The sequence below is a fragment of the Cygnus atratus genome, chromosome 11 (assembly GCF_013377495.2).
Source record: "Cygnus atratus isolate AKBS03 ecotype Queensland, Australia chromosome 11, CAtr_DNAZoo_HiC_assembly, whole genome shotgun sequence".
Lineage (NCBI taxonomy): Eukaryota > Metazoa > Chordata > Aves > Anseriformes > Anatidae > Cygnus > Cygnus atratus.
In genome coordinates, this window is record NC_066372.1 from 7,442,573 (window position 1) to 7,467,843 (window position 25,271).

Consider the following 25,271-nt stretch of genomic DNA (forward strand, 5'->3'; position numbering starts at 1 on the left):
CATAAATACGAATGTAGAATGGATCTAAGTGTAAAATTTGTTTGGCATTTCCCCAGTAATTAGTGTTTAATGGCATTCAGACATGGAATTATTTTAGGCATGTCCCTGTGCTGAATCATTTCCTGCCTGTCTCCTAAAGTACAAGCATTTCAGACCCTTCACTTCACGTGTCAAATTCAAGAGGAATTCTGTATACATCTGGTGCTAGACTGGCTAAGCCCTATTCTTTCTGAAGTCAATAAAATTTCACATCATCTTAAATGGAAGCATGCTTCTCACTTTAAAAAAATGCATGAGACTCAAAAGCATCTAGCTTATGAAATTTGAAAATATATTTTTAATTACCTTCTTATAATTAAATTATTAGATTCAGAGAGCTAAATCAGCAAAACTGTCGACTGTATAATTGCATTTGTAATATATGCTCTAAAATCAATCAAGATTTCATGATCAAATAGGAAGTAGTGTGCTTAAAAGCAGCAGCAACTACATTATTCCCCCCCATTATTCATACACACTATAAATAAGATTAGGATAGTAAGACAGGATGCCTTTGTGACAGATTTGTGAGGTTGTATAATAACTGGAACACAAGCTGTTCCTCAAGCAGTAGTGTTTTTTAGTACTGAATCCTAGGGTTTGAACCCCATTAATAATCCATGTGAATCCCATAACATTTACATTTGTCTTTTTGTGTAATGTTTCTGACTGTTAGAGTCACTGGTGAATGTACTAGCATCATTTGCAGTCAGCCTCATTCAAATCCTGATCTCAAATATGTATTGCCCTTTATCTTGTTAACATTCATGATGCTGTTCCTGGATTACCCTAAGACTAATACATTGATTTAGCAGGGAAGAGTGCTTATACCTTGATGAACGTCTTCATGTGGGAATACCTGTGGGAAAATCTGTGCTAAACAAACCATAAAATTGGAGTTTAGGATTAACTGTAAAATCAGTTAAAAGACCCAGACTCACTAAGCAGCCAACATGAAAAGAATGTGGTGAGGAATTTAGCTCTCAGGAACATTCACTGATCGTATCTCCCTGCAAAACAAGAGAAAATGGGCTACAGAAAAGTTTTGGCTGGTACATTTTGAGAACACTCTTGAGGCTAATCATTAGCTAAGAGTGAGAGACATGTTCCACAAATGCAAAATAAGTCAGTGCTATGAATGAAAAGGGACATTTGTGACAGAGCAGGGCATCATAGTTTGGAGATATCTTCTTCCTCTTTCTGCGTTCCTTGTGTGTAGATGACTCCTCTGTTGTCTTCTCCTCCCTTTTTGCAACTAAAACAAGACAATTGTATTAAATAATTATAATTGCAATGAAGGAAGAGCACCATTGGATATTTAATATGTGCTATTATGCATGCATGAGATTATTTTTCTCTTTACTAGTGCAAATGCCAGAGCAACTTATTGTTACATGTATTTCAGGAGAACACATTCTGTCTGGCAAAGTCAATGCTGATCACAAAGGGACATAAGCAGGCTGTAGAAAAGTTTGTAATGTTAGTATTTTTTCCAGAATTCAGCTTTGGTGGCAAAACAGTCTGGCTAAATGATCTCTTGTCAGTGTGGATTTCTTCCCCTTAAATAATGTGACCTTTGGGAGAGATTTTCTCTAAAACTATTCCCTTCTGGTTTCTTTTAGTGTTCCAGGAAAAATATGAAAAGATTCAAAGAGCAACTAGGAGCAGCAACTCTAGCAAAAAGAACAAGAAAAAGAAGAAAAGACAATTGGAAAGACAGAAAAACTGCATATGTCAGTTATTTAGCCTATGTGCTTGTCCTGTTTAGTCTGGAAGGGGAGTCTCGTTTCCTAACTGCTTGTGGGAGTAGCCAAAGTGTGATGTGTTTTTACCTTCTCCCAGGTACTCACATAAAATTCCCTATTTCTTGTCCCTGTATCTTTTAAGGATTTATATAAGCACTGTTAGAGTAAATAACTATTGTGCTGTTTTTCATAAAAAACAGCCATTCCTACAGTAGCAGAAAGGTGGCCACTATGTCACAAAACTTGCAGCAAGTAGGTCTTAGTGATATAAACGTTTTGCTGGCAGTAAAATAGAACTACTTTGGAGTATATGATACAGGAGGAATAACACCTACTGTGATATGAAAAAAAATCAAAGCTTGTAGGAAGAGATCATATCTCCTAAAGATCAAATGTTACCACTGTAAAAACTGTTATCACTGTTCTAGGTTTCAGGCACATGAGCACTTCTTTATATCAAAACAAAAAAATGGTTTGACTTCTTTTCCTGTAATATGGCAGCAGGACGTCTTACCTTTTCCTCTTGAATAGCCAACAGGCTACCGCAAGAATGATGAGAACTCCCAGAATGCAGGTTATCACAACAGAAACAACACCTAGAATAGGGAAAACAGTACAAACCAGTTGATTTAATTTACTTGACTGCAGAGGGTTGGTCTTTAATCTGTCATAACGTTTTTGTTTTGCATCCTCAACTTTCCTACAGTCTGCTCACATCCCTTTGCAGTCATGGAATGGATCATTTTGCATAGATGTATACCAGAAGGTCCTAATCTCACAACTGAATCCACAGTTTACATCATTGTCAATTTAGAGACACCTGTCAAAGTCACAAAACCAACATGCAGGCAAAGGCATAGAAGCACTGAAGTCCAAAGAGTTTCTGATTGATAATGTATACGAGAGCATAAGCAAAAATGAAGAACTAAACGCAGGCAACTAGGGATTTTAGATTTGATGCCTGTTGTTTTTTCATAGCAGAAGGACACCATTGAAGATGGGCAGCAGAAGAGTGATGTGCTTTGTCACTGAAAATGTTGCATAAAGGCATCTAAGAAGGTAAGAATGAATTCAGGATAATAGTATAAACAACTGTGTGATCTCACATTTGCATTGAGATATTAAACATTATCATTATAATGCCATTCTTGATAAAGACCTCCATATATAATTTTAGCCGTGAAAGTATTTTTAGTTATTTTGGCCTACCCTAAGATCATGAAGATGAGTACTTTTTTCTTAATTGCATTGTCATAATTCATTTACACTTTTTCATATTTTTTTCAAATGGCTATTTGAATCTAAGCAATATCAGAACTCTTTCTGAGTGAAGCTGGCAGGTTTCATGCATTCCATCTAAAAGTTTTCTGTTATTAAATAGACTTTTGAGAAAGCAGAATGACGTTTAACCTTACCCTATTTATCCCATTGGATGCTTTATTAATTTTAAGTCTAACTGAATAGAAGAAACGCGATCAATGGATCTGAAGAAGAAATGTATTTTAGAAAAGGTGAGTTTTGCTACAGTAAACGTGCATCATATGGATTGCAAAACATAACACCAAATAGAAAATTGTGGAACAGAAGCTTGTCATTTAAAGGGGACAGGGAGAAGGAGGTTAAAGTTCATGTTTTATATTTCTATATGATGAAAACATCTTGGGAAATTCAGTTAGAAAGTACTTCAGCATAGTGCTATAATCAACACTGGAGACCAGTTCCCACTTAACTTGAGGGCACTGGAAGGCTTCAACGTTGTAATAAGTTTCAGCTGCATGTATGTGAAGCTAATTTTATCGGAATGGGTTGCTGACAAAATACATTATAAACATGTTTGAGTTTTGCTGACTAATCCTTTAAGAGTTGAGACATTTTAAACTGTAGTACTTGTTAATAGTGAGCATGAATTTAGATTTTAATTATTGGCATCCAAACATGGATGACCTAATACTTCAGTTATTTGCATTCTTGACACAAAATACAGCTCAAGGGCCCCATCTTGTGGCTTTTGGGCTCAGGTGAAAGTTGCAGCCCTGAGTCTCTTGATACTGAAAAACCAGAAACGTTGCTCTGAACACGTGTTTTTTGGTAGAGGCACAACATTTGCGGCATGCATAACAGGATTTCTTTCACACGTGTAGTTGCCTGTCCCAACCCATGGTTCAGTGTTTGGCCTTCCCTTCTCAGCAAGTGTTCTCTGTTCCTGCCTGTGGTACATCTGGCAGCATCAATATGGGCACTTGCAGCCAGCATCCAGGTGCACTTCTATTGTGCTTTGGCAGGAAAGCACAATTGTGCTTTTTTTTTTTTTTTTTTTTTTGAGGTGAGAGGCTGCACCTGCAAGGGACCTTTGTGTCTGTAGTAGGTGGAATGTGAGATTACAGGGATGATGAATACCTTTTTTGCAATGGATAGAACATTTTGCTATGGTTCACCGATAGTCAATGAGCTTTTGTAATTAAATGTACTTAGACTGAATGGGGTTTCTATTAAAGTAGCACTGAGCAATGCCTTCTGTAGCCATAGAGACCGGCTCTTGTCTGAGAACAGCAGGACGGGCAATAACCCGTACAATTCAGCCCTGGTAAGTCATGCCAACTTTAAGGATGTGTTGAAAATGCTTTTATTGTTGGTATCACCTCTGCAGGGGAGGTGAATAATGTAGCTTAGTAGAGGAAGAGCCAAATGCTAATCTTGGGTTTGGCACTGGTTCACTGCAGCTATTTTAAGAATGTCACATCTCAGTCAAATTTGACCCCATAGACAGATACAGTAAGTCTTACTGTCTCAGAAACCTGGCAGCCTTATTGCAAATTTTCTTCACTCAGAGGGTGGTGAGGCACTGGAACAGGTTGCCCAGCGAAGATGTGGTTGCCCCATCCCTGGAGGTGTTCAAGGCCAGGTTAGAGGAGGCCCTGGGCAACCTGATCTAGTGGGTGGTATTCCTGCCTATGGCAGAGGGGTTGGAACTAGATGATCTTTAAGGTCCCTTCCAACCCAAACCACTCTATGATTCTATGAAATTCTGATTCTGCTGCCTAAAATCATTGTATACAGTCTGACTTGAGCAGAGATTTGAAGGGGATCACTAAAATAGCCATTCTGAACACAGCTAGTTCTATAGCTGGTGATTGAGATTTGAGGTTTGGGAAGAAAGTTACAGACCTTTTCCTGATCATGTAAGAATATTGCGGGGGAAGAATATTTCTAGTTGTCCAAACCACAAAAGCAGAGAAAGGACTGACATACTTTAGCTCTTTCCCTTTTCCACTATTTAGTCATCATTTAGTTTACTCAAAATATTTTTAGTGCAACAAATACTAGTTTATGTTTTACTCTTGGGGTTATTAAGGGTTATTGATAATTTGGTAAACTTACTGGCAAATTTTTATCTATTTTGGTTAGACAGAGAACTACTGGTGTAATTCTCATTTTAAAATTAGGTTAAATTCAGACATTCAGCAGGATAGCCTGAGAATGATAAAGATCTATCCTGCTACCATTTATAGCCTTAAGGATATTTTCCCCCATATGGAGTATCATGAGTTTAACATAGAGATGGCTTTGGAGCTCCTCTTTTTCCTAATGTAAGCAAAACATAGCACTCAAATTATTGCTTAAACCTCTGTTTATATATTTTGACTAATTGCAAAAACTTAGTATATAAGTATGATACTTAGTGCCTTAACTATCTCAAAGTAGTCAAAGGCCCCACTGAGTTTTCTGTTAAGTGGATTATAAATTTTGCCTTAGAAGTAAGATTGGCCATCTTAACTTTTTATAAATTCTATGGAATGATAGAGCATGCGGCCTGATTTTTCATCTGACCAGAGTCAGTGTAAATGTGTTGACTTCAGTGTTAAGCTTGCCTTCATGGTTTTGGGAATGTTTAAATCTGTCTTCTTAAATCCAGTTGTTTTTGAAATGTAAAGCTAAGTGTTCGCTACCCATTAAAATGAAAGCATTATCTTAAATATTTCAGGTTTGCCAAGTCTGTTTCCGGCTTTTTAGAGCCTCTACAATGTCTATATTTCGTTGGAATTCAGTAATGCTGGTAAAAAATTGGTATCTTGAGATTGTTAAAATGAATGCTGTTTCCAAAGCTGCCCACTTACTATTGGCTGAGACTCTTTAGTCTACTTTTTGCATTCACTTATTACAGCATTTCCATTAAGTTATTATAAGTTCTTTATTGTGCAAGTTTGCTTGGTTTTGTTTTTTCCCCAAACTTTGGGAATTAAAGCTCTAGCAGCTTGGGACTTTCTGTCCTTAGAGAATTTCAGAAAAGCAGAGGCCACTTATTTTTGAGATTTCTGTTGTGTATGTTTGCGTCATGTAATGCGTTTTGCTTTATCTTTTGTGCTAGAGATATTTCCAGTCATGCTTCATAGATAGGCTCTATGTGACATCAGAAGTGATGTCATGGGCTTCTCTTTTGTTACTGAAAAATAAAGCTGGCTTGCCGGGGTACAGACCCACTAGTGTTTCAGTTTGGGCTCCATTCCACTCAGTAGTTAACATCATGGAAACCTTGGGGAAAGTCACTTTTGTACACCTTTATTTGCAAACTGTAAGACTTGTGTAGATAAGTAGGGTCACTGAACCTAAAATGAAAGGTGCTTGATTAAAAAGTCTGAAGTCATGTAGTTATGACTCCACTGACTGAATTTAGCTTCTTCAGCTCCTTTATCATATGTTAAACAAAAGAATATGTTATGCTGTTTCTCTGCACCTCAATATTGGGAAATAAGCCATCTCTTCTTAAATTACTGTCCCTTCTTCAGTGCTGCAAGTTAAAACAGATGTTTTTCTAGTCAGTAGCTTTCTCTAGGGTGTGCAGAAGTGAGGCCTAGGAGAACCTGAAGTAGTCTGGATCTCTGAACCATACTGAAAACTCTGCATTGCCTTTAGCACTCAAGCTTGCCCTTCATACACCTGGTCCATAAAGCTTTTTTTCTGAGGATCAACTATATTGTATTCTGCAGATAGAGTGGTTAATAAAATAAAAGTCAGGAGCTGCAACAGTTATGGAGATGTAGCCTTTCTTGCTCTGGAGCTCCAGAGATGATGAAATGTAGAGATTTAGTGCCAAGCTAGAGAATATAATTAAATTGTGAAGTTATAGCTTGTGGTTCAAGCCATAGTCAGACTGCTCAGGACTGTAAATGTTTTTACTCAAGTAAAAATACAGAGAAACTAAGATCTAAGTCATTAGAAATCAATGAGAGAAATGTGCTTAGGTAGCAAGGACAGAAAGATTAACATACTTATTTAAATAATTATTAAGTTACACGCAATTATTCCAATACATATATATATATTGTATTATGTATTGTCATAGTGTAACACTGCATAATTAAGCTTTTGAATCAGTCCTTCTTTGTAAGATGGCTATTTTTTCTCACTTGTAATACTAGATCATACAATACAGTGTAATGAGTTATTTTTACTTGCCAAGTTTGAGTTTCTCAAGGACCTCTTTTGATTCTCTGTAACTTCCCCCAAACAGTCTCCCAGAAATGCAAAGCTGTGATTCCTTTTAAACTTGCTGTCTGCACAAAAGCAGACCTGATATTACTGAGAGCCTGCAAATGTGACTTGTGAGACAAGGCCAGCTCAAGTAGCTAAGCTGACTGAAAGCGTTCAGCTGTAGAGAGCTATTTAGTGTTTGGACTGACAGCAAATAGCTCTGCTAAGCATGACAAGGCTGAACATGTCTTCCTTCTTTTATCTCCTTCCCTTTGATCAGAAGAGTTGCTTGGTATTGGCTTGTACAATACCTGTTGTGAAACAAAACTTTTTATATGCTCTCCAAATACCTTACTCTCATACAGTTGCCCATGCAACAATGCAGAAAGGGAAGAAAAGGGAACAAAGTGAACCACAGGAGAATGAAACCCCCATATTTTTGTAGTGGTTCAGGCAACAGGACCGCCACATCAATATTTCAGATTTACACAAGGCACTGTGCAGTTTCTTTGCATAGAAGCATTTGTACAGCTTACCTTCACGGAAAGAAATAAAAACTAGTCTTTCACGAAACTCCTGAACATTGCGAAAGTTATCGACCATTTCCAGGGGTTCTGGGTCGTCACTCTCTGTGCAGTACATGGCTGTTTCCAGTGCCAGCAACTATAAAGGAATCAAACTCACTGAGAGTGTGTGTTTGAAATTGTAGAGGTAGTCAAAGGGAAAAGGATACATTAAATAATACTTGAAAGTCTTTCATGGCCTGTGAGCTAAATAGAGAATAATGTGTAAACAGTGTGACACCCCAGAAACCCCTACCTGTGTTTTTTTTTTCTTTTTCCCCACATTCTGATAAAATTAACCCCTGCTTAGTAATTAGCTGACAGGAAAATTGGATGGGTGTAAACATGGTGGCCCTTTGCATCTTCTTCTCCTTAGAACAGTCTAAAACCTAAGCAATACTAAAAGCTATTTCATGAAAGAACTCTCTACTTTGTGAAACAAATTATCTGAGTGGACAAAGTTAAGAATGGACTTCCATCACAGGGAGCACACAGTAATTAAATCTCATATTAAATCTGATAGTAACATTTTTTTTCCTTGTGCCAGGTAAACTGGAAGATAGCAATTTGGAGTTTATATAAATCAGTGTCCACCTGAAAACAAAAAAAAAGTTAATTAGGTGAGCATAAAAAAGTTAAGTTGGAGAAAAGTCAGGGAATTCAGGCTTGACGAATAATACATCACATGCTTTTTGGAAACTTAACATCTACCCAACTTATATCTAAGGTAGTCAGCACTGAAAAACCTAGGGTCTAGGGTTTAGGGTTCAGACATGAAACCTTGACAAAAATGATTTGGTAGTGACTCGAGGGAAAACTCAAGGCAGGGAGCAAGTATATAATGAAAACAGAAATAAATCTCGCTTTACTGTGATTTTTCAAGCTGATACTATTACCAATAGCAGTTGGCTGTCATTTATTTATTTTGGTTAACCGAAAATGTGCTAGCTACACAGAGAATAGGATATTCATTTAAGTCAGTTCTGTGATATGATGTGCTTCCCACCTAAAGGATTTTAGCAATGGTCACTTTCCAATTTTTATAGGAAAGTAAGAGAAATCCAGGATATTAAAATATGCATTACTGTGCCCTAGCAAACATCAATCAGGAAAATACATGTTGTATTTAAACTTGCCTGCTCTTGTGAAATTTTAACAGGGTGTCGGAAGACTGTCCAGAGAACGCTAGGGTAGCAAGGAGGAGTTGTCAGGGATCCTTCATAGCGATAGTACTCATCTGGTCTGTCAGGAAGCAGTTCTTGAATATTGAAACCAGGGACTTGGACCATCTGATCTAAAATAGAGGATTTGTATTAAATGCTGAATCATTGCTATGTGGACTGCCTCCAGTGAAACAATTTTGCTTTTCAATAAGCAGAGTGCTTTCAGTCATATCACTAAGAAAAGAAAAATCCATTTTAATAGAGATGATTCCAGTTTAAATAGGAAATACAGTTTTTTAGGTTTCCTATATATAAATCACCTCGGATACCAAATCAGAATTTTGTAACATGACCTGTGGCCATGTTAACCAAACAACACCATGTGCAGAAAGTAAGGCTCACATGGTGTAATGGATTCCTGTATCATGCTAGCCATACTCTCTTCAGAGAAATGCATTGATTTTTTTTTTTAAGTCGTATAGTTTATGACTGGTTTGCCTGGGATTCCTGGTCTGTTTTTTCAGCTGATTATGGCCCTCTCAGAGTGATCTGATATCTCAATCCAATATAGCCACTCACCTTTGTATTTCACGTTCTGGAAGTGCCTGAAGATCTTTTCATATGATGGGTTGAAGGGTCCAATCTGTAATGAGCAGACGGTTAACAGCTGTGCAAATCATTGTGGTCTGAATATGAGTCTTTGCTTCTGCACACAGCAGCTAGCAGTATTTGAAGAATTCTTGGATAAGGGAAGCGTGTACACTGCCTGGATATTCATTTACTAGAATTACTCTTTTTACTAATAATGCTTGTAGTCTCTCAGTGCTCTGAGAGACTGAGCTGCTCTGTTACAGTCATGCCTTAACAACTATGGTGTAGACCTCTAGTGTGCACTTGAAAGACATGATTGCCTGTTCAGTGTGCAGCGCAAAGGAAGAGTAACCGTTTCCTTTGAGAACATTGTAGACAGAAATTCTCAACTGACAGGCTTCTCAGATCATCTGCTGGTTTCTAGTCAAAGCCACATTTTTCCACCCACAAACGTTTTTTAGTCTGCTGCTCCTCACAGGTCAAGAAGATAAAGAATGACAGTGTTGGTACTGCAGGGCCACTGGCAAGGGCAGTAACTCAACTGTCAAGCAAGACTGTGTTTTTCAACTGCTCCGGGCAGCTTTTTTGTCTGATAAGCAATGCCTTTTTTATGAATTCTTTGGTACTTAGCAACTCGTCTAACAAGCAGACATAGTGAACTGGTGTCCTTAGATCAACTGTAAAAGCCACCAGCTGCCTGAACATTTTTCAAAGACCTAATCTGCAGAATTAGCAACATTCCCTTATTTGATTTTAAATACTGCTACTTAGGAAAAGGAAAACAAACAAACAGAATCCCCAGTATAATATGCAGTTCTCTGCAACTTTTCACTTTTCACAGCTGCAAATTCCAAATGAACTGAAATTCAACACTAAATTATTTTCGAAGTCATAACTGCTAGGAAGTGAGCTTGGGTAACATTCATTAGAATTAGATCTTTGTCTGCTAACTAGAACATTTTCACTTTTTTCAATAGAAGTGTGAAAACGTGGGCATTTTCAGGCTTTGAGTAAAGTATTTTTTATGCTGGAGAAAATCCACACATTTAAAAATAATCTTTATAGTTAAGCTTATTCTTATAATTAAGACTCTTAATTATCAAGAAAATAGAGAATTAAATATGTACAAGCTTGTCAAAAATTTCCCTTAAGATCATTATTGCCTTTAATTGCCTATTTGTGGAGCTTTAGAGTGGAAAATTGGAAACTTGTCCTGTCATCTTAAAAAAGTCACTGGATTTGCTTGTTTATAACTTTGTATTGCTACTGTAATCTGTGATTCAAAGAATCTAGGAAGCTTGCATTCTGAAAACAATGGTCACATCCTAATTCCGCATGCTTGCCAAAGCCAGGGTTGTGTTTGCCTGTGCCTCTCTGTGGGGCTAAAACTGCTGCATGCTACACTAGGCAGTTTTTTTGAGTAAGTGGGTTTGAAATTCACAGTTGTCTGCTGTTTGATAAGCTCTAATAATTCATAGTTTGTAAATGAATGCAAAAATGGCTTCAACATCTGAGTTAATTTACTGGAAAGCATTAAGAATTGTCACAATCTTAAAATTTGTCTTAAAATTTGTACCTATTATCTATGTGCTAACAGAATCTGCCCCCCCCCCCCCCCCTTTTTTTTTTTAAACAGAAAAAGAGGAACATCTATTCAGCTGCAGAGCTGTTAAATACTCTAGGTATTTTTTTACTTTAAAGCTCTCTGGCGACTTAATGACTGAAAGCTTGTTAAAAAATAAAAACCCACAACCTTGTATCCTACCTCAAGAAGGATGGCCAAAACTGCCAGTCCGTCTGCTTTGTCCATTGCTGCTGTTACATCTGGATATTTCTCAGAGTTATAATGTACAATATGCAGCTACAAAGAAGGAGAGACAATGTTATGGGAATGTGTGGGGCATGGTAACATAGTTATTTGACAACTGGAAAAGACCAGTGCAGCCGTCTCAGGCTAAGACATTACAATGGCATTCTTCAGTGGTTTCTGGGTATAGTGTTAAGATCTTTTATAGAGAAAAGCAAAATTTCCCGAGCTCCCACTCTCAGACCCTCTTTGGCTATTACCCATCTTGTCTACATGACTGGGGGGATGGGGAGGGAAGATTGATTGCTTTGTCTTCAAGGCATCCTGATTGTAGTACTAGCACTAGTAATTTTTTCTGAAAAAGTAGTATTTCATTTAATCATTTTGAGGTAAATATCCAATTGGTACTGCTTTTCAAAATCTATTCCCAAATCCATAATTTAGTATTAGGAAAGATAATAAATAGTTCTTCACCGGATTGAAGAAGGTGAGGTAAGTTAGAGGAAGAACATTTCAAAATGTTGTTTAAACCCAGCCAATTAGTGTTGTGTGGCTAAAAGATTTATCTGTTTTACAGAGAAGAACCTAGGTGTCAAATATGCAACAATTTGCTTGAAATTATTTAGGAGACCCAGTGCCAGTCCTCAGTTTAGAAGATAATTCCTTGACTTGTGGCATATTCATGAAAGTTTCATGGAACTTACTTACAGTACACATAACATTTTAGTATACACCCAGACCATAAATTCTTGGATCAAAACCTTTCAGCCTTTTCCAGTCATATAGCAAAGGTAGAGAAACAGTGTAAGAACACTGTAATACCACAGGTGAAGAAACTAAAACAGTGGGACTTACACAGCTTTGTTTGTTTCTTTCCCTGAATTCAGCTTCTCTTACCTCTGCTGCAAAATGCTTCCCACTGACTGTGTGCTCTGAGCCTTCTGACTTGTTTCTGTTTCCCCAGTGTAGGTGAAGTTGAGATGCAGTGTATTCAAAAGGGAGGTTTCTGATGTGCATAGTAGGCGACAGATACATTTTCACTGTAAGCAGATCAAAACCAGATGGAATGAAATGATAACACAGCTTTTAAGCACACGGCAAGTAAAACTACTATGTCTAAACATATTACATAGAGAATGAATGAATGAAGCAGAATAACTATTAGATTCTTAACTCTGAATCCATCTCAGTCTGTAGGTAGGAACTAAACACTTAACTTGCCTTTAATCCTTTCTAGGCAATTTAGGAAAATTTAGAATATTCCTTTTTCCCATTTTCTTGAACTAAAGGAGTTGAATGTGAAAATTGTTGTTAGTAGAAATCTTTCTCCTCCCTCCTTCTTCAAATGCAAAATTATCTCAGCTTTATTAAAAAGCAAGTTATTGAAGCAAAACTTAGGCTCATGTGCCTTTATGGAGGTTAAAAATGGCTTAATAAATTAAAATTTCTCATGATATTTTTAAACTGTTGTCATATTGAACTAGTCTGTCTATTAATGTTCTCTCAGGAGCATGTGGCAAAAACAAATAAACTACTCTCTCTCCTTCCCTCCCCCTTCCCCAATCAAACCCAGAGTATTGCTGCCAAGCAGCAAGGTGATCATAGACATAAATAATTAGCATTTCCTCTCTCAACATGGTGGAGTGAGGCTTTGGTGTGCTGAAAAACAAGCCTTCTTTCTGCTTGCTAATGCTGTCCAGTGTGGAACACAACCTGGGTTATTTATTGTGTAGAATTAGAGTAGAGAAGAAACGGAGACATTCTTTGTTGTCATTGTTTAGTTGAGAAGTTTGGCACTTCGTAAAGCAATGGTTTGTATAAAGAAAAGATCAATTGCAAAGCAATTTTCTTGTTTTTCAATGTGAATGCAGTTTGTCTCTGAAACGTCCCAGGCGTGTTTTTCAGGGAAAACAGGGCTCAAAACCTTAATGAAGGAGCAGCTGCAAACGTATATATTTTTCTGCTAGCTAAAAAGCTTTTCTGGAGGTCTGCTGTTTTCAGTCTAGCTGAAGGAGGTAATTGTATCTGGATTGGCTGGCAGTGAAACAGATTAGTTTTGTGTAGAAATGACTGATATGACAATACTAAGTATCCTACTGATCTCTTCTCTAGCCAGAAGAGAAGGTAACACCAGATGGTGTAATGAACGCTCTAACAAAGAACTAATTTTTCATTACTCACAGCAATTAAGGTTTGTATCTGAGTGAAGTTTCTAGAGAGAGTGTGTCACATGTCCCCTGCCTTCTAGGAGAGCACTTAGAATCAATTCCTGTTTTAGGAAGATGAGTTTACTGAGGGGGATTATTTTATTTTATTTTATTTTTTTTATTTTTTGTCTTGACTTTTATTAAGCAGTGATTAGACTTGTTTTTGGGCCTAGTTCTGAAAATCTTGGTGGCATAGGCTGTACTAGGAACTTGCATTTTACTGTGTGACTTTTACACGAGGGACAGGCTGCCATTGTTGCTCTTTTGTGTGTACCTGCTCTCATGTCTCTACCTGCTCTCTGGCACTGTTAAAATACACAATGATAGCGTTTTCTTGTCTATCTATTGATCATTTAGATTGGCGTAATACATTCAACTGTGACAGTACAATCTTTCATTCAGGGCTGAGAAAGCTTCTTAAAAAAAGGTTTGCAAGGAAAGTGTGTTCCAGCCATTCCTAGTCTAAAACAAGCTGCTTTAGACTTGGTTTCTAGAGGGAGAAACTACGCAGGGGGAAAACGTGACCTATGCCCTAGGGGATTGGTCCTTACCTGAAGAATAGGCATATGATGTTGTACAGAGCAGGTTTACCCCACTGGAAGAATGAGGAAAAAGAGAAGCGTGCATTTCAAGCACCTTTTAACAAAGCATGCCAGAGAAGAGCTGAGGCAGAGGCCATTTTTAAACACAGGTTCTTTTGATACTTATGCAATAGAGGAGGATATAAAGAAGAAGGCCCTTATACCTGTTCATATTGACATGACATGAAATACTGTGTTGATATGGTAGGTATTGCAGACCTTCATGAGACTCTCTTCTCTGCTTTTACCTCCTATACAGATACTTTTACTACTGTGGTGCAGGGCATGTTTGTAAACTTTTTCTAATTATTTTTCGGTCTTTTAATCTATTTGTCTTATCCTACACTAAAGGAAGTTTCTACCTCAAGTCAGAGGAACAGAATGATGCTTTTTTTTTCATGTAACTCAACTAAGCTGCTTTGATTAGAATATCAAAGACCCATTGCACCCATTTTTTATCAGTTTATCTCTTTCTAATAGAATCACAAAGTCTATTTTGGAGGACTTCAACAAAGCAGGAAGTAAAGCTTTCAAAAGCATGAAATTAATTTTGACATGCCTAGAGTTGATTGAAAAAAACACATTTTTTTGATTCTGCTTATAGCAAATCCATTTGTACTTAGTACATTTGCTAGTTTCCTTAACCTGTTCTCTAGATTTGTGTTTGTGATTAGAAGGTTTCATAATCACAGCTTTATTTCAACTGATAATCAAAGTAGTTTATCCATGAAATGAAAAATTACAAACTCCAGCAACTCTTTCCTTCATAATTGCTGACTGTCATTGAGATCCCTTACCTGAATGACCATTATTGGTCAGTGTAAACTGGTCGGTGGAGGGCACATTATAGCCTATGAATTCTAAAGGTGAGAGATTAGAATCATACTGGAGAATATCTCTGTGAAAATCTATCGGTGATTGAAATACTCCCCCACAGAATGGATATTTCTTCGGCCAGGTCTTCTCTCCATCAGGACCTGCGTAAGTTAACAAAGAGACATATTTGTCAAGCCTTAGCTATCCAGTTATTATCCCCCCTCATCCCCCTCCTGATTCAGCTCTGATCCAACATTTAGAAAAGGAGCCTTTGCTGAATTAAGAAAGCTCTTTTTTCTTTAACTTTTCTCAATTCCATGTTTCCAGTACGCCACTTGATAGAAAAGGGCCAAATAACCACAGCAAGATGCTGGCAGAGGAAGTATCAGTAAAAGTCTCATGTAGAGACACTTTAATCTTGATTTTTGACATTCTCAGCTGCAATTTTATGTAACACTGTGCCCCAGTGGAGAGCTGCAAGTGTGGTAGCTCACCAGGTTAAACCTACAGGCAACGCCATCATAGCCAGCCACGGTGCCTCCGACCCTCTAACGCTGGTATTGTCTCCCTTCACAGTCCAGAAGAATGACAAGTAGAGTTTGTATCTATGACAGCATTAAGATTATTTACGGACATGAATGACTTTTCCCTATAAAAGTGACAGGCATATGCATGCTAATGTGGCAATTCCTGTTTTCTGAAGAGAATTTCAGAAAGTGACTTCATGTTTGCAGAGGGAAGTTTCCATACTTTCCAATACACAGAAAACCGGACCCCTATGAACTTTTCCTTATCATACAAACTGCCAGGCTCTATCTAGCAATACTGCATAACCCACAGTAAGACACTAACTTGCAAAAATGGAAAGTGTTAACGGTAATTTGACCTGTAACAACTTGTTCAAACTCTTGCAAAACTCCTATCATCACAGCCTTTTGCCCTAGGCAATTTCTACAAGGAATTGATAATATCAAGAGATTTTTAGTTGTACCTTTTATTTAATTGCTTATTAGTAGCTAGCAGCTGTTCACAAGCTGTAATCTGGGACTGTTTGGATTTAAATTCCAGAAGATGTACTCACAACTTGTGTTTCTCCCTAATACTGAAGATTCATTGCAATTCTTTCTAAGGCAGGAAGATCTTTTGGGATCACCCAGCCTGATCTCTGTAACACAGGCTATTGGATCTCCTTGGATTAATTACTACTTTAATGAGGCCATATCTTTCAGAAAGAAAAGGACAGTCTTTCTTGAAACATTGCAGGTAAAGATAATTCATTAATGTCCAATGGGCATTAACTCATCCTGGCAGCTTGCTAATCACTGTGAGTTTGTCTAGCTTTGACTTCTTTTAGAAATTGAAGAGCCTTCTGTTAGTATACTTGTGTTCATCATGGAAGTACTTATAACACAGAGGACATAGGTTCTCTCTTCTCTTAAACTAAATAGTTCCTTGATTATTTATTTATTTATTTATCTATTTTGTTAGAGGGCTTCTTTTCCAAACCTGGAATATTTATTGTTACTTTTCTGAAGTCTCTCCAATATGTTAATATCTCCCCTGAAATGTGGATGCCAGAATCTAATGTTAGATCAGGTCATCAGTGGTAAATCAAGTTCAGATCTTCTCTGAAGGAAAATCAACTGTCAGGAGAACAGAGGGTCCTTTTTTTTTTTTTTTTTTTTTAAGATCAAAGAGATGCTTCCAAGGATATTGATAGTGGAGGTGAATCTGAAGTTCTGGTGCTCAAAGAACGACTTACTTCCTCCTTAGAGCTCTTTAATCAAGGCATAGGTTAGCACATGACATTGTTTGCAGTGTGGATACTCAGACTCAGTCAGTACTTTTCAGTATAAATAGGCTTTGATGTTGCTGTAACTTACATCTTTGACTCCACTGCCAATCACTTTAATTTCTTTCCTCTTTAATCTGTGTGATATTATCTTAAAGTTATTTGCAAATCGTTTTAAAAGCTAATAAATGTTATGCTGACACTATAGAAAACTGGATACTGTCCTTTAGATGTGTTTTGGCAGTTCACTGATCCATCAAGATGAGCATAGATTCCATACTATGGGATATATGTACTCAAGGACTTTTCCCAGTAAAGTATATATCAGAACATACTGTGAAATTATAGTTTCTTGAGGTTGAAACTTGATGTGCCAGACAATGACACTGAAATCTAACACTTTCCAGAAAACTAAAACTACAGCAATGTCAGAAAAAAATGTGAGAAGCCTTTATTGTAATAAGACTTCAGTAATTTTAAAAGGCTTGGGTTTTCGGTGCATTGATAAGGTAGTGGGTATCCAAGAAGACTTTAATATTATACAAAACATAGTTTTGGAGACTTGATAATTAAATTAATAATTTTAAATTTATTTTTAATTTATGCATAACATAGAACCCTAGTCCCAGCCAGTGGAAACCACGTCGTGAAGTACCAACTACATTTTCTGTACTATGTTTGGATGAATCGAATGCCTTTAAGAATTGGCAGCAGCGTATGGGAATTTCCACACCAACATTAGCAGTTCAGAAGGGAAACAGTCTTTCCTATAAAATGCTGTAGTTACTGCAGTCTTTATGTACCTTCATCTTTACTACCTGTTATACTTTCCTTGACATAAATCTGCAAATCTACCTACAGGCCTCTGAGCTTCAGCACTTTTTGCTTGTTTCACACTTCTGCTCAATTAAAAACAAAACAAAACTATTTTTGGTACAAAACCATTTGTTTTAGAAATTCTGACTTTTTGTCACATGGTCTTTCTAATTTTAGTGCTTCAAAACTCCTGTCTTAAAAAGCTGAGCTCACTGTAGCTTGGTTTTGCATATATGAAATTGCGATTTCCATGGTAGATAAACCCCACAGCTGGGAGACATTTCTCAGCTAGCTCTGTTGAAAATGAATGTTTGATTGTGAAATATATTTTCCTTGTTCTGTGCCAACATATTTAGAAAAATTCAGTGGAAATCACTCTGTGTTTATAAAGGTTCTGATCACTACTGAATAAAGAATAGTATGTGGATGTGGCAAGATTGGCCTGTACTACAAGTTTCATAAGGTATTAACATAAGAAGCATTGCAAACATATCTTAGTATTCAATTTCCCACTTTTGTGACAACAGTTACGACCAAGGGGAAGACCTAGGCACCTCAGATGATGTTTGCTGCCCTGAGGATCCTGTCAGCACTGTGCCAGCAGAGTGGTAATTGTGCCATGGGCCTGTCCAATCCAACTAATGCTAGTATGTAGCTGTTGGAGTGAGCAAATTAAAGTACGGAGATGTTGGTATGGGTGGAAGTAGGACCCCTCCTGCTCCCACTGCTCCTGGTGCAGCTATGAATGCTCCCTGCTGTAGGGTACTTGCACACTCAGGTTGTTCAAATCCAGCTTGTGACTGCCTCCTTTTACATAAGTTTCCAGGGCCACGTTCCCTTACCACACTGTAAATTACCCTGAGCCTGGCCGTGTCCTCATGGCTATTTTATAAAAGATGGCTGTAAATAAAACAGTAGTAAGTCTCTGGATAGACATGGTGCCCAGCTGTACAGTGAGCTGGGTGAAATACCCTCAGTACCCACACTGCAGGCATCCATTTTATCATACCCTTTGACAACTGCTAGCTTTCTGCATGCTTAAGCCTTTAGCCAGCTCTACAGCCCTAGCACTGGTAAGTGATGCAGGACAGATGGTCCTTTAGGGACAACAGTGCTCGTGGGATTTGCACATTAGCTGACCAGAAAAAAGAAGAAAATGGGTCTATGAGACACCAGTGTTACCAGCAGGGTTTTTGCTCTGATGATCGGTTAATACTCATGTTGCTCAAGCTTCTCATGGGAGATCCAAGTTCTCATAATCTGCAGTGAATTAAGTAGTAAAATGCATTGGGTCAGTAACACAGGGAATGTCTTTGCTATTTTGCAGCTATGCAAAGCACTCTGCCCCTGTTTTCTGCCAGCTGGAAGCTGTACAGCTGCAGTTGGCCCAGGACTGTGTTAGTAGTGAAGGCTGAGAGTCTGGGCTCTGTGCCACAGTAACATGACCACATGGCTTCCATTTCACTTGGAGCACAGGCAGAGCTCAGTCATACCATTCTGTACATAGCTAGTATGTGTAGATCTTCCACAGGCATGTCTAGAGGGAAGCTTGTGAGGTAAAGGGATTGCCAAGAGCTGTAGCTGTCTCTGCTAGTCCTCCTATATGAGTGCTATATGAGTGCTATATGAGTGCTGTATGAGAAAATCTGTGAATGTTCTACTGCATTCACAAACACTGGCATTTCTCAAGGGAAGAGGGATGTGTCTTAGCACAGGTTCTCAGCACCTCAATGAATTTAAGTTAGAATGTTTGGCAACAACAAAACCAGAGAGTTTGTAAGTTTAATTAGCCTAATGTCTGTTAACAACAGTTCTTGTGTCTGTGCTGTAGCATGAGGTTGTCTGCTCCCATGCTAAAGCCCATGAGTAATTCTGCTGGTACTGTTCTTTAAAACTTCACTGTAAAACTAGTTTCTTCCCTTCTAGCTGCTTGTGCGCTCCTAAGGGGTGATTATGGTTCTTTGATTTCATTCCACTCTGCTAATATTAAGGGAGAAAGCCAGAATCCAAAGAATTGAAGCTCAGCTCTCTAATTCTAGAAATTGGCACCTGAATTTCTCCTCTGCCCTTTACCTTGTACCTTGACCCTCATCTTGAGATCAGCCTGCACTGACTGTAATGGCTTGACTTCCTTTCTGTTCCTGTTGACTTAATTTTAGTGGGAGGCATTGCAAAGTGTTGCAAGGATAAAAGTAAATAGTGGAAGGTGAAGGCTGCCATAAAGAAACAAGGTCAGTGGGAGAGTATGAAGGAGAGGCTTCTTTCTGGCTTTGACTGCAGTCTATTTTTCTCCATGCAGAGCAATGTTCTACCTCTGGTTTTTTCCAGATATATGAAAAGAAGAATTCTGTACATTTAAATTGCCGTTTTGATTTTTTGAAGTTGCTGTTATATATTTTTCTAGATAGATTTAAAAAGCAGTAGTTGAAGGGAAAAAATAAGAATCTCTTTTGTGAACCATCTCTCTATCCTGCAGTACATGTGAGAAAACAAACTGCAATGTGGAAGTGCTTAGCAGGAACTCATGAATTTGGGCACTGAGAATAACATACTCTGAAAAATACACTGGTACCAAAATTCCCAGAAAGGGAGAAGTAACTAATTTAAACCTGCATTACCCTGGGAAGAAGGGCAGAACTACTTTGCTGGTAGTAAAAGAAGTGTTGCTTTCCCTACTAACTGGCAGGGTTAGTTTCCTCTGCTTGCTGCTGGCAAGGTGGAAAACCCAGGCACTTGTCATTCAAAGTATGCTAAGCCTTTTTGCTAAAGGAGAATGTGAAATCTATGTACATGTACTAGCGGTTAGATTAATACCTGTAGACGTGCAACTGACAATTTTTGTTTTGCTTATGTGAAGTGAGCCAGGTAAACTGGAGCACAGACAAAGGGAGTAGTTGGAAACAGCAAGTTAAATCTTGGGGTTGTCTTTGGGCAGCACCAAAAGCTTCTCTGTGGGTATGTGGTGTATAAAACACAGCACTGAATAGGGAAATACTGGTCAGAGGATTTGTTCTCTTAAATCTCTAGGAAATTCTTCCTGAGCAGCCATCAGACCCTTCAGGTTTAGTATCTGACTTAAAGGACTAGTGTACAAACCAGCACTGCTTTCCCAAATAGTATTTATTCTACTTTATTCACTTCAGGGCAGGGAGAGGTACACTCTTTGCAGAGCTGGGCTGAAACATGCTGCTGCTCTGTGGCAGATGGGAAAACAGGGCTCTGGGCAACCTCTGCAGTTGCCTGGCCTGTCTTAGCCTGCTGAGATTCCCATCATTCAGCAAGGCAATGCAGAACCCAGTAACTGACTCTCAGTCACCCAAATACTAAGCCTGATGGACGGATAAGGCAGATCCAAACCTGGGTAAAGATAGTGAACCTAGTAGGTTCTCACCAGAATAAATTCGGCACTTTCTCCTTAAAATAGGGAACGTACCCATGACTTAGCATACACAAATTAGTTAATACTTACCAATATAAGACCATTTTGACCCTGTTTAAAAACAAACAAAATATTAATGTGAATATTTGAAATTGGGGTTACTCTGTAAATTAAAGAAATTGCCACTTAAACCCATGTACTGAAATATGCAGTACTTTTATATGTTTTTCTAGTTCCAGATGTTGAGCAAAACATAAAAGTTTTCAAAGGTTATGAACTCAACTCACTGAAATTATGACTAGAATTATTCCTGTGATCCTACCCATAGGGTTTAACTTTCTTGTAGTCACGTAAATCCTGGACCCAAACTCTTGTCACTCTTTTCTTTTTTGAATAGCCACAGACTATATGTAGGCATCCCCTTTTTTTTTCTGGTTAGGTGAATAAGGAATATAAGTGATGTGTAGTTATCATCAAACCCCCATGCCTAGCTGAGAAGTTTGAAACACATCAGGGGTTTACCAGGTGCTGCACTGAGCATGGACAGTCCTTTCTGCACAGCTGCTCTGGGATTTGCCAACTGAAACAGGAAATAGATGGACTTTGAAAAAAGGGGATATGATAAATGAAACAACGTAACTCAGGAGATCCTGGGGTTTCCAGTGAGTACTAAAATGATCAGTGATCAATACTCATCCACTGCTTAAGGAGCTGAACTTGGAACAGTGTCTTTGCATGCCTTTTGAAACGTGAAAATTTCACTTATTTAAATGCTCTTTTGAATTTTATTCTATTTTTTGTCCTGAAACCTCCTTACGGTCATTCAGCTTGCTATGTAATTACAGGAGCTTGTCCTGACAGCCCTGAACAATTGTGGTTATCAGGCAATGCAGATCCTTACCACTGAAAATGTAACTTTATTTCTGCTTAGTAAACAGTTCTGAATTATGAGTTTTGCAAACACTCAGTGTGCTTCTGTGTGTGCACACGCAGGCAGGCAAATATTTATTCTTAGATGCACATCTGCTCAGTACGTGAATCTTGGCTGCATTTGTTGTACTCTACAGTGTACTCACAGACACAGCTCTTTACCAAAGAACATAGTGTGAAACGTTTGGGATTAATTTGTTGGGATGTGCAAAACAGCTGCTCATAGCTCTTTTGTATCAATGTGTGCTGGAATCACTGAGCTCTGTGATTCCAGTTTGTCAGACCATTGGGCTTGCTCTTTTACGCTGGAATTTTCAAAATGAGGTCTGTGTAATCATCCTGGCTGAAGTCCCCAGGTTCCTTGTGGAGGAGAATTCATTCCCTGTCTTAGATTACAGTATGAGAAACCTCACTCTCTTCTCCCCTTATGTCTGCAGGGGATTACCTCTTACCTAGGTTTTTGGGGGTGCTTGTGTCCTGTGGTCAGCACGTTCTGTAGGTACCACTTGCATGAAGATAGTAACAAACTGTCAACACATTTTAGAAATCCCCACATCCTCATCTGAGCAGGGTTTGAATAAATATCAGTTTAACTAAAATAGCTAGTCTCCACTCCTGCTCCTGTTTTACGCTAAAATGTGTATGAAATGTCAAAACTCTTTCTCTCCATATATATATATATTATAGTCTAGAACAACCTTAAACAATACATTTCAAAGATATTCGATATTTTGGGCTTTTATGCAAAATAAAATAAATAAAAGCTTCAAATCTTTCACCAAATGGAATTTTCCTTAGCCTGTGAGTGTCTTTGATCTGTAATGCACTACAATTTTGCCTTTACTGATGAGCACAATAATAGCAACTAGTATAGGTAGGGCTAAGGAACATTTTGCACTTACTTCATCTAACTTAGGTCAGGAGATGAACAGATCCCAGAGGGCAGAATCTTTGGTTTTGTCTGAATGAACATGTCAGAGCTGCAAAAGGAATTTGCTGCCATCCTCAGACTGTGAGCAAGGTTGATAATAAAATTAGAATGAGGCAGAGTGTCACACAGTCTCCCAAATTTGGACAGAAGTCTGATTCACACCTAGAAGGGTACTAACTATAAACAGTTCCATACCTGTGGGGGCTCTCCTGCCTCTTTGTTCGTGCTGGGATGAGTGCTGATGAATAGTAACAGTTACATGCCCATGCATGGCAGAGAAGATTCCTGGAGCCTATGTATCTGTGTTTCACTGATCAATATCCAGGAAAGAAATACATTTTGAGTGATGTGTGGGAGCTGGGAAAGGTGTTAGTTGTGATAATCTGTATCTTAATTGTCTCTGACCTGGGAGGATGTCAAAAACAGGCAGATGCTGTAGCTCTTACCATTTGTTGGTACTGGGTGTCTAATGCTAAACTAGGAGTTCTCCAGATTTCCCTTCAGGATAAATCATCAAACATATCTTTTCAACACATCCTTTCACTTCCAAGCCTTCTCTATTGTCAGAGGCATCATTCTGGAAAGCACCAAGCTCCAGAAACCTATGCCCTTCAAGGAGGAGATTCTGCTAAAGAATATAGCATTTTTTTCAGAGGAAATATGCCTGAAATAACAAGCTGACCTGAAAAGTTTGAAATTGCCCCCCTCTGAGTAGCTCATGCTGAAAACCTGGCAAAATGCGTCTCCTGGCAGAGCTCTGTAAAATCCTGACTGCTCTGGATTACATTTGAGCCTTCAGGATTTTCCTTTCATGAATATACGTGCTGAGTAAGTCCTCTCACACAGCCCTATATTATGATTCTCCCTCATATCCTATAATTACACTAGGGGGATTATAATCAGCTTGAATGGATGAAAATTAACTCCTAAAAAGAGAGTGAGGAGCGCTGACCTCCTGGTCTGTTTAAATATAAGACAATGAGGTCTAGTATGTGAGAAATGGGGCACTTCACAGGGATTGCATTCTTTTTGTCTGGTTTAAAAATAAATGGGGCAGAGGGAAAGATGCCATGCTTCCACTAACTCAGGGAAAGGCCAGCCTTCATTTTATGAGAAAAAGAAAGATCACAAAGCAAGGCATACTGAGCACTCGATAAGTCTGTAACACAAACTAAATCAGAAGACAGATTTCTTTTTTCTTTAATTTCTCAGAACAGGTGTTCTGATATATCAAATAAGGATCCTAACTCCAAACTGCAGAGTGCAACAATATACAAGTTTGAGCATGCTACTGAAATAATAATTTTAAAGCCTTAATTTTCTGCATACTTTAGCTGCCCAAAGTTAAGAGTGACAATAAAATAGAAAGCCAAAAGACTTTACCATTCAACGGCGCTGGTACTGAGAGTTGTATCTTCAGGAAGAGAATAAGCACCATAGTGAGTACGACTCTACTGAAGCTCTTGGCTGACATCTCAAGGAAAGACTTATAATATTCCAACAGTTCACAGATTTCTCTGTACTCTGAAGAGACTCCCTTGTAAATATCTGGTAAATTGCAGAAAGCACATATAAAAAGCTTCTGCTAGTGACTTAATGCCCTTCTTTTTCCTTCTCTCTCTCCCTCCTTTTAGGTCTCCTTTTTATAAAGCTCCTCAGCCTCATCCCAAAACAAATGATGTAATCAGACCTGCCTCTAGGTCACAGCACCCTCAGAAAACTGATCACATCCTTGATTACCCCAATTTTACTGAACTTCTGAGAGGACAGACTCCAGCACTTAGAAAGGAAATTTAAATGTGGAACTGCAGAAGTTATTTAGCAGAGACACAAATGCTTACAAGACATGTCCTTTGCTTTTAGGGATCAGACCACAGTAGAGTTTTTTTTTAGCCTATTTCAGAGTGGCTCCCTCAACTCCCATTTTTGGATCGGTGTGATTTTAGCATAAAGGGCCACTGTGAGAACTTGAAGGAGGGGAAGCTAATGGAGGGAAAGAGAGGTGAGGCTGTGTGGGGGACTGTTAATACCTCAGATGGACCATGGACACTTCCCAGGAGAAAACATCTAGCTTGTCAGGAAGGGATTTTTTTTTTAAGCTGAAAGCTCTTGGAACTGAGAGAGCACATGAAACAGGGAGAAGTGAAAATTCAGGAAGAAACAACCCCAGAGGCTGATGTTATGTTCAGGACATACATGGAGAGGGGTAGAGAGGAGAACAGGGTATAGGTGATGTCCTCTTCTGAAGGCGATTGAGGAATAACCTCTTAAACTGAATGCACCATGGATAGCTGAGGAGGGGAAGAAGGGATTGGAGAGACTTTTACTAGTTTCAGTTAAATACATTATTATTTATAACTGTTATTAACTACTTACAATGTCCTAGTAGCAACCATACAGCATGTATTAGTTTTGATTGGTCAAACTCAATTTTCAGCATTT

The 25,271-nt window shown here is 38.4% G+C and overlaps 2 protein-coding genes across 7 annotated transcripts in view; one reads left to right on the forward strand and one right to left on the reverse strand.

The window, feature by feature from the left end:
* USP3 (ubiquitin specific peptidase 3) overlaps nucleotides 1-25,271 on the forward strand; it is a 100,612-nt gene that overhangs the window by 11,589 nt on the left and 63,752 nt on the right. For 4 of the 6 annotated variants that reach the window (XM_035554108.2, XM_050713075.1, XM_035554103.2 and 1 more), the window contains one exon: nucleotides 2,763-2,843. The gene's annotated coding sequence lies outside the window, so the exon portion shown is untranslated. Of the gene's footprint in view, nucleotides 1-1,714; nucleotides 1,882-2,762; nucleotides 2,844-25,271 lie in introns of those variants that run through there. The other 2 variants (XM_050713074.1, XM_035554104.2) reach the window with 2 other exon arrangements.
* CA12 (carbonic anhydrase 12) lies at nucleotides 262-24,303 on the reverse strand. The gene is made up of 10 exons (XM_035554118.1): nucleotides 24,213-24,303; nucleotides 21,059-21,079; nucleotides 14,963-15,142; nucleotides 12,275-12,417; nucleotides 11,336-11,431; nucleotides 9,559-9,622; nucleotides 8,953-9,110; nucleotides 7,790-7,916; nucleotides 2,299-2,380; nucleotides 262-1,294 (listed from the first exon to the last, which is right to left on the reverse strand). Exons 1-10 carry the CDS (start codon nucleotides 24,301-24,303, stop codon nucleotides 1,210-1,212), a joined length of 1,047 nt encoding a protein of 348 aa, XP_035410011.1. The 3' UTR covers nucleotides 262-1,209.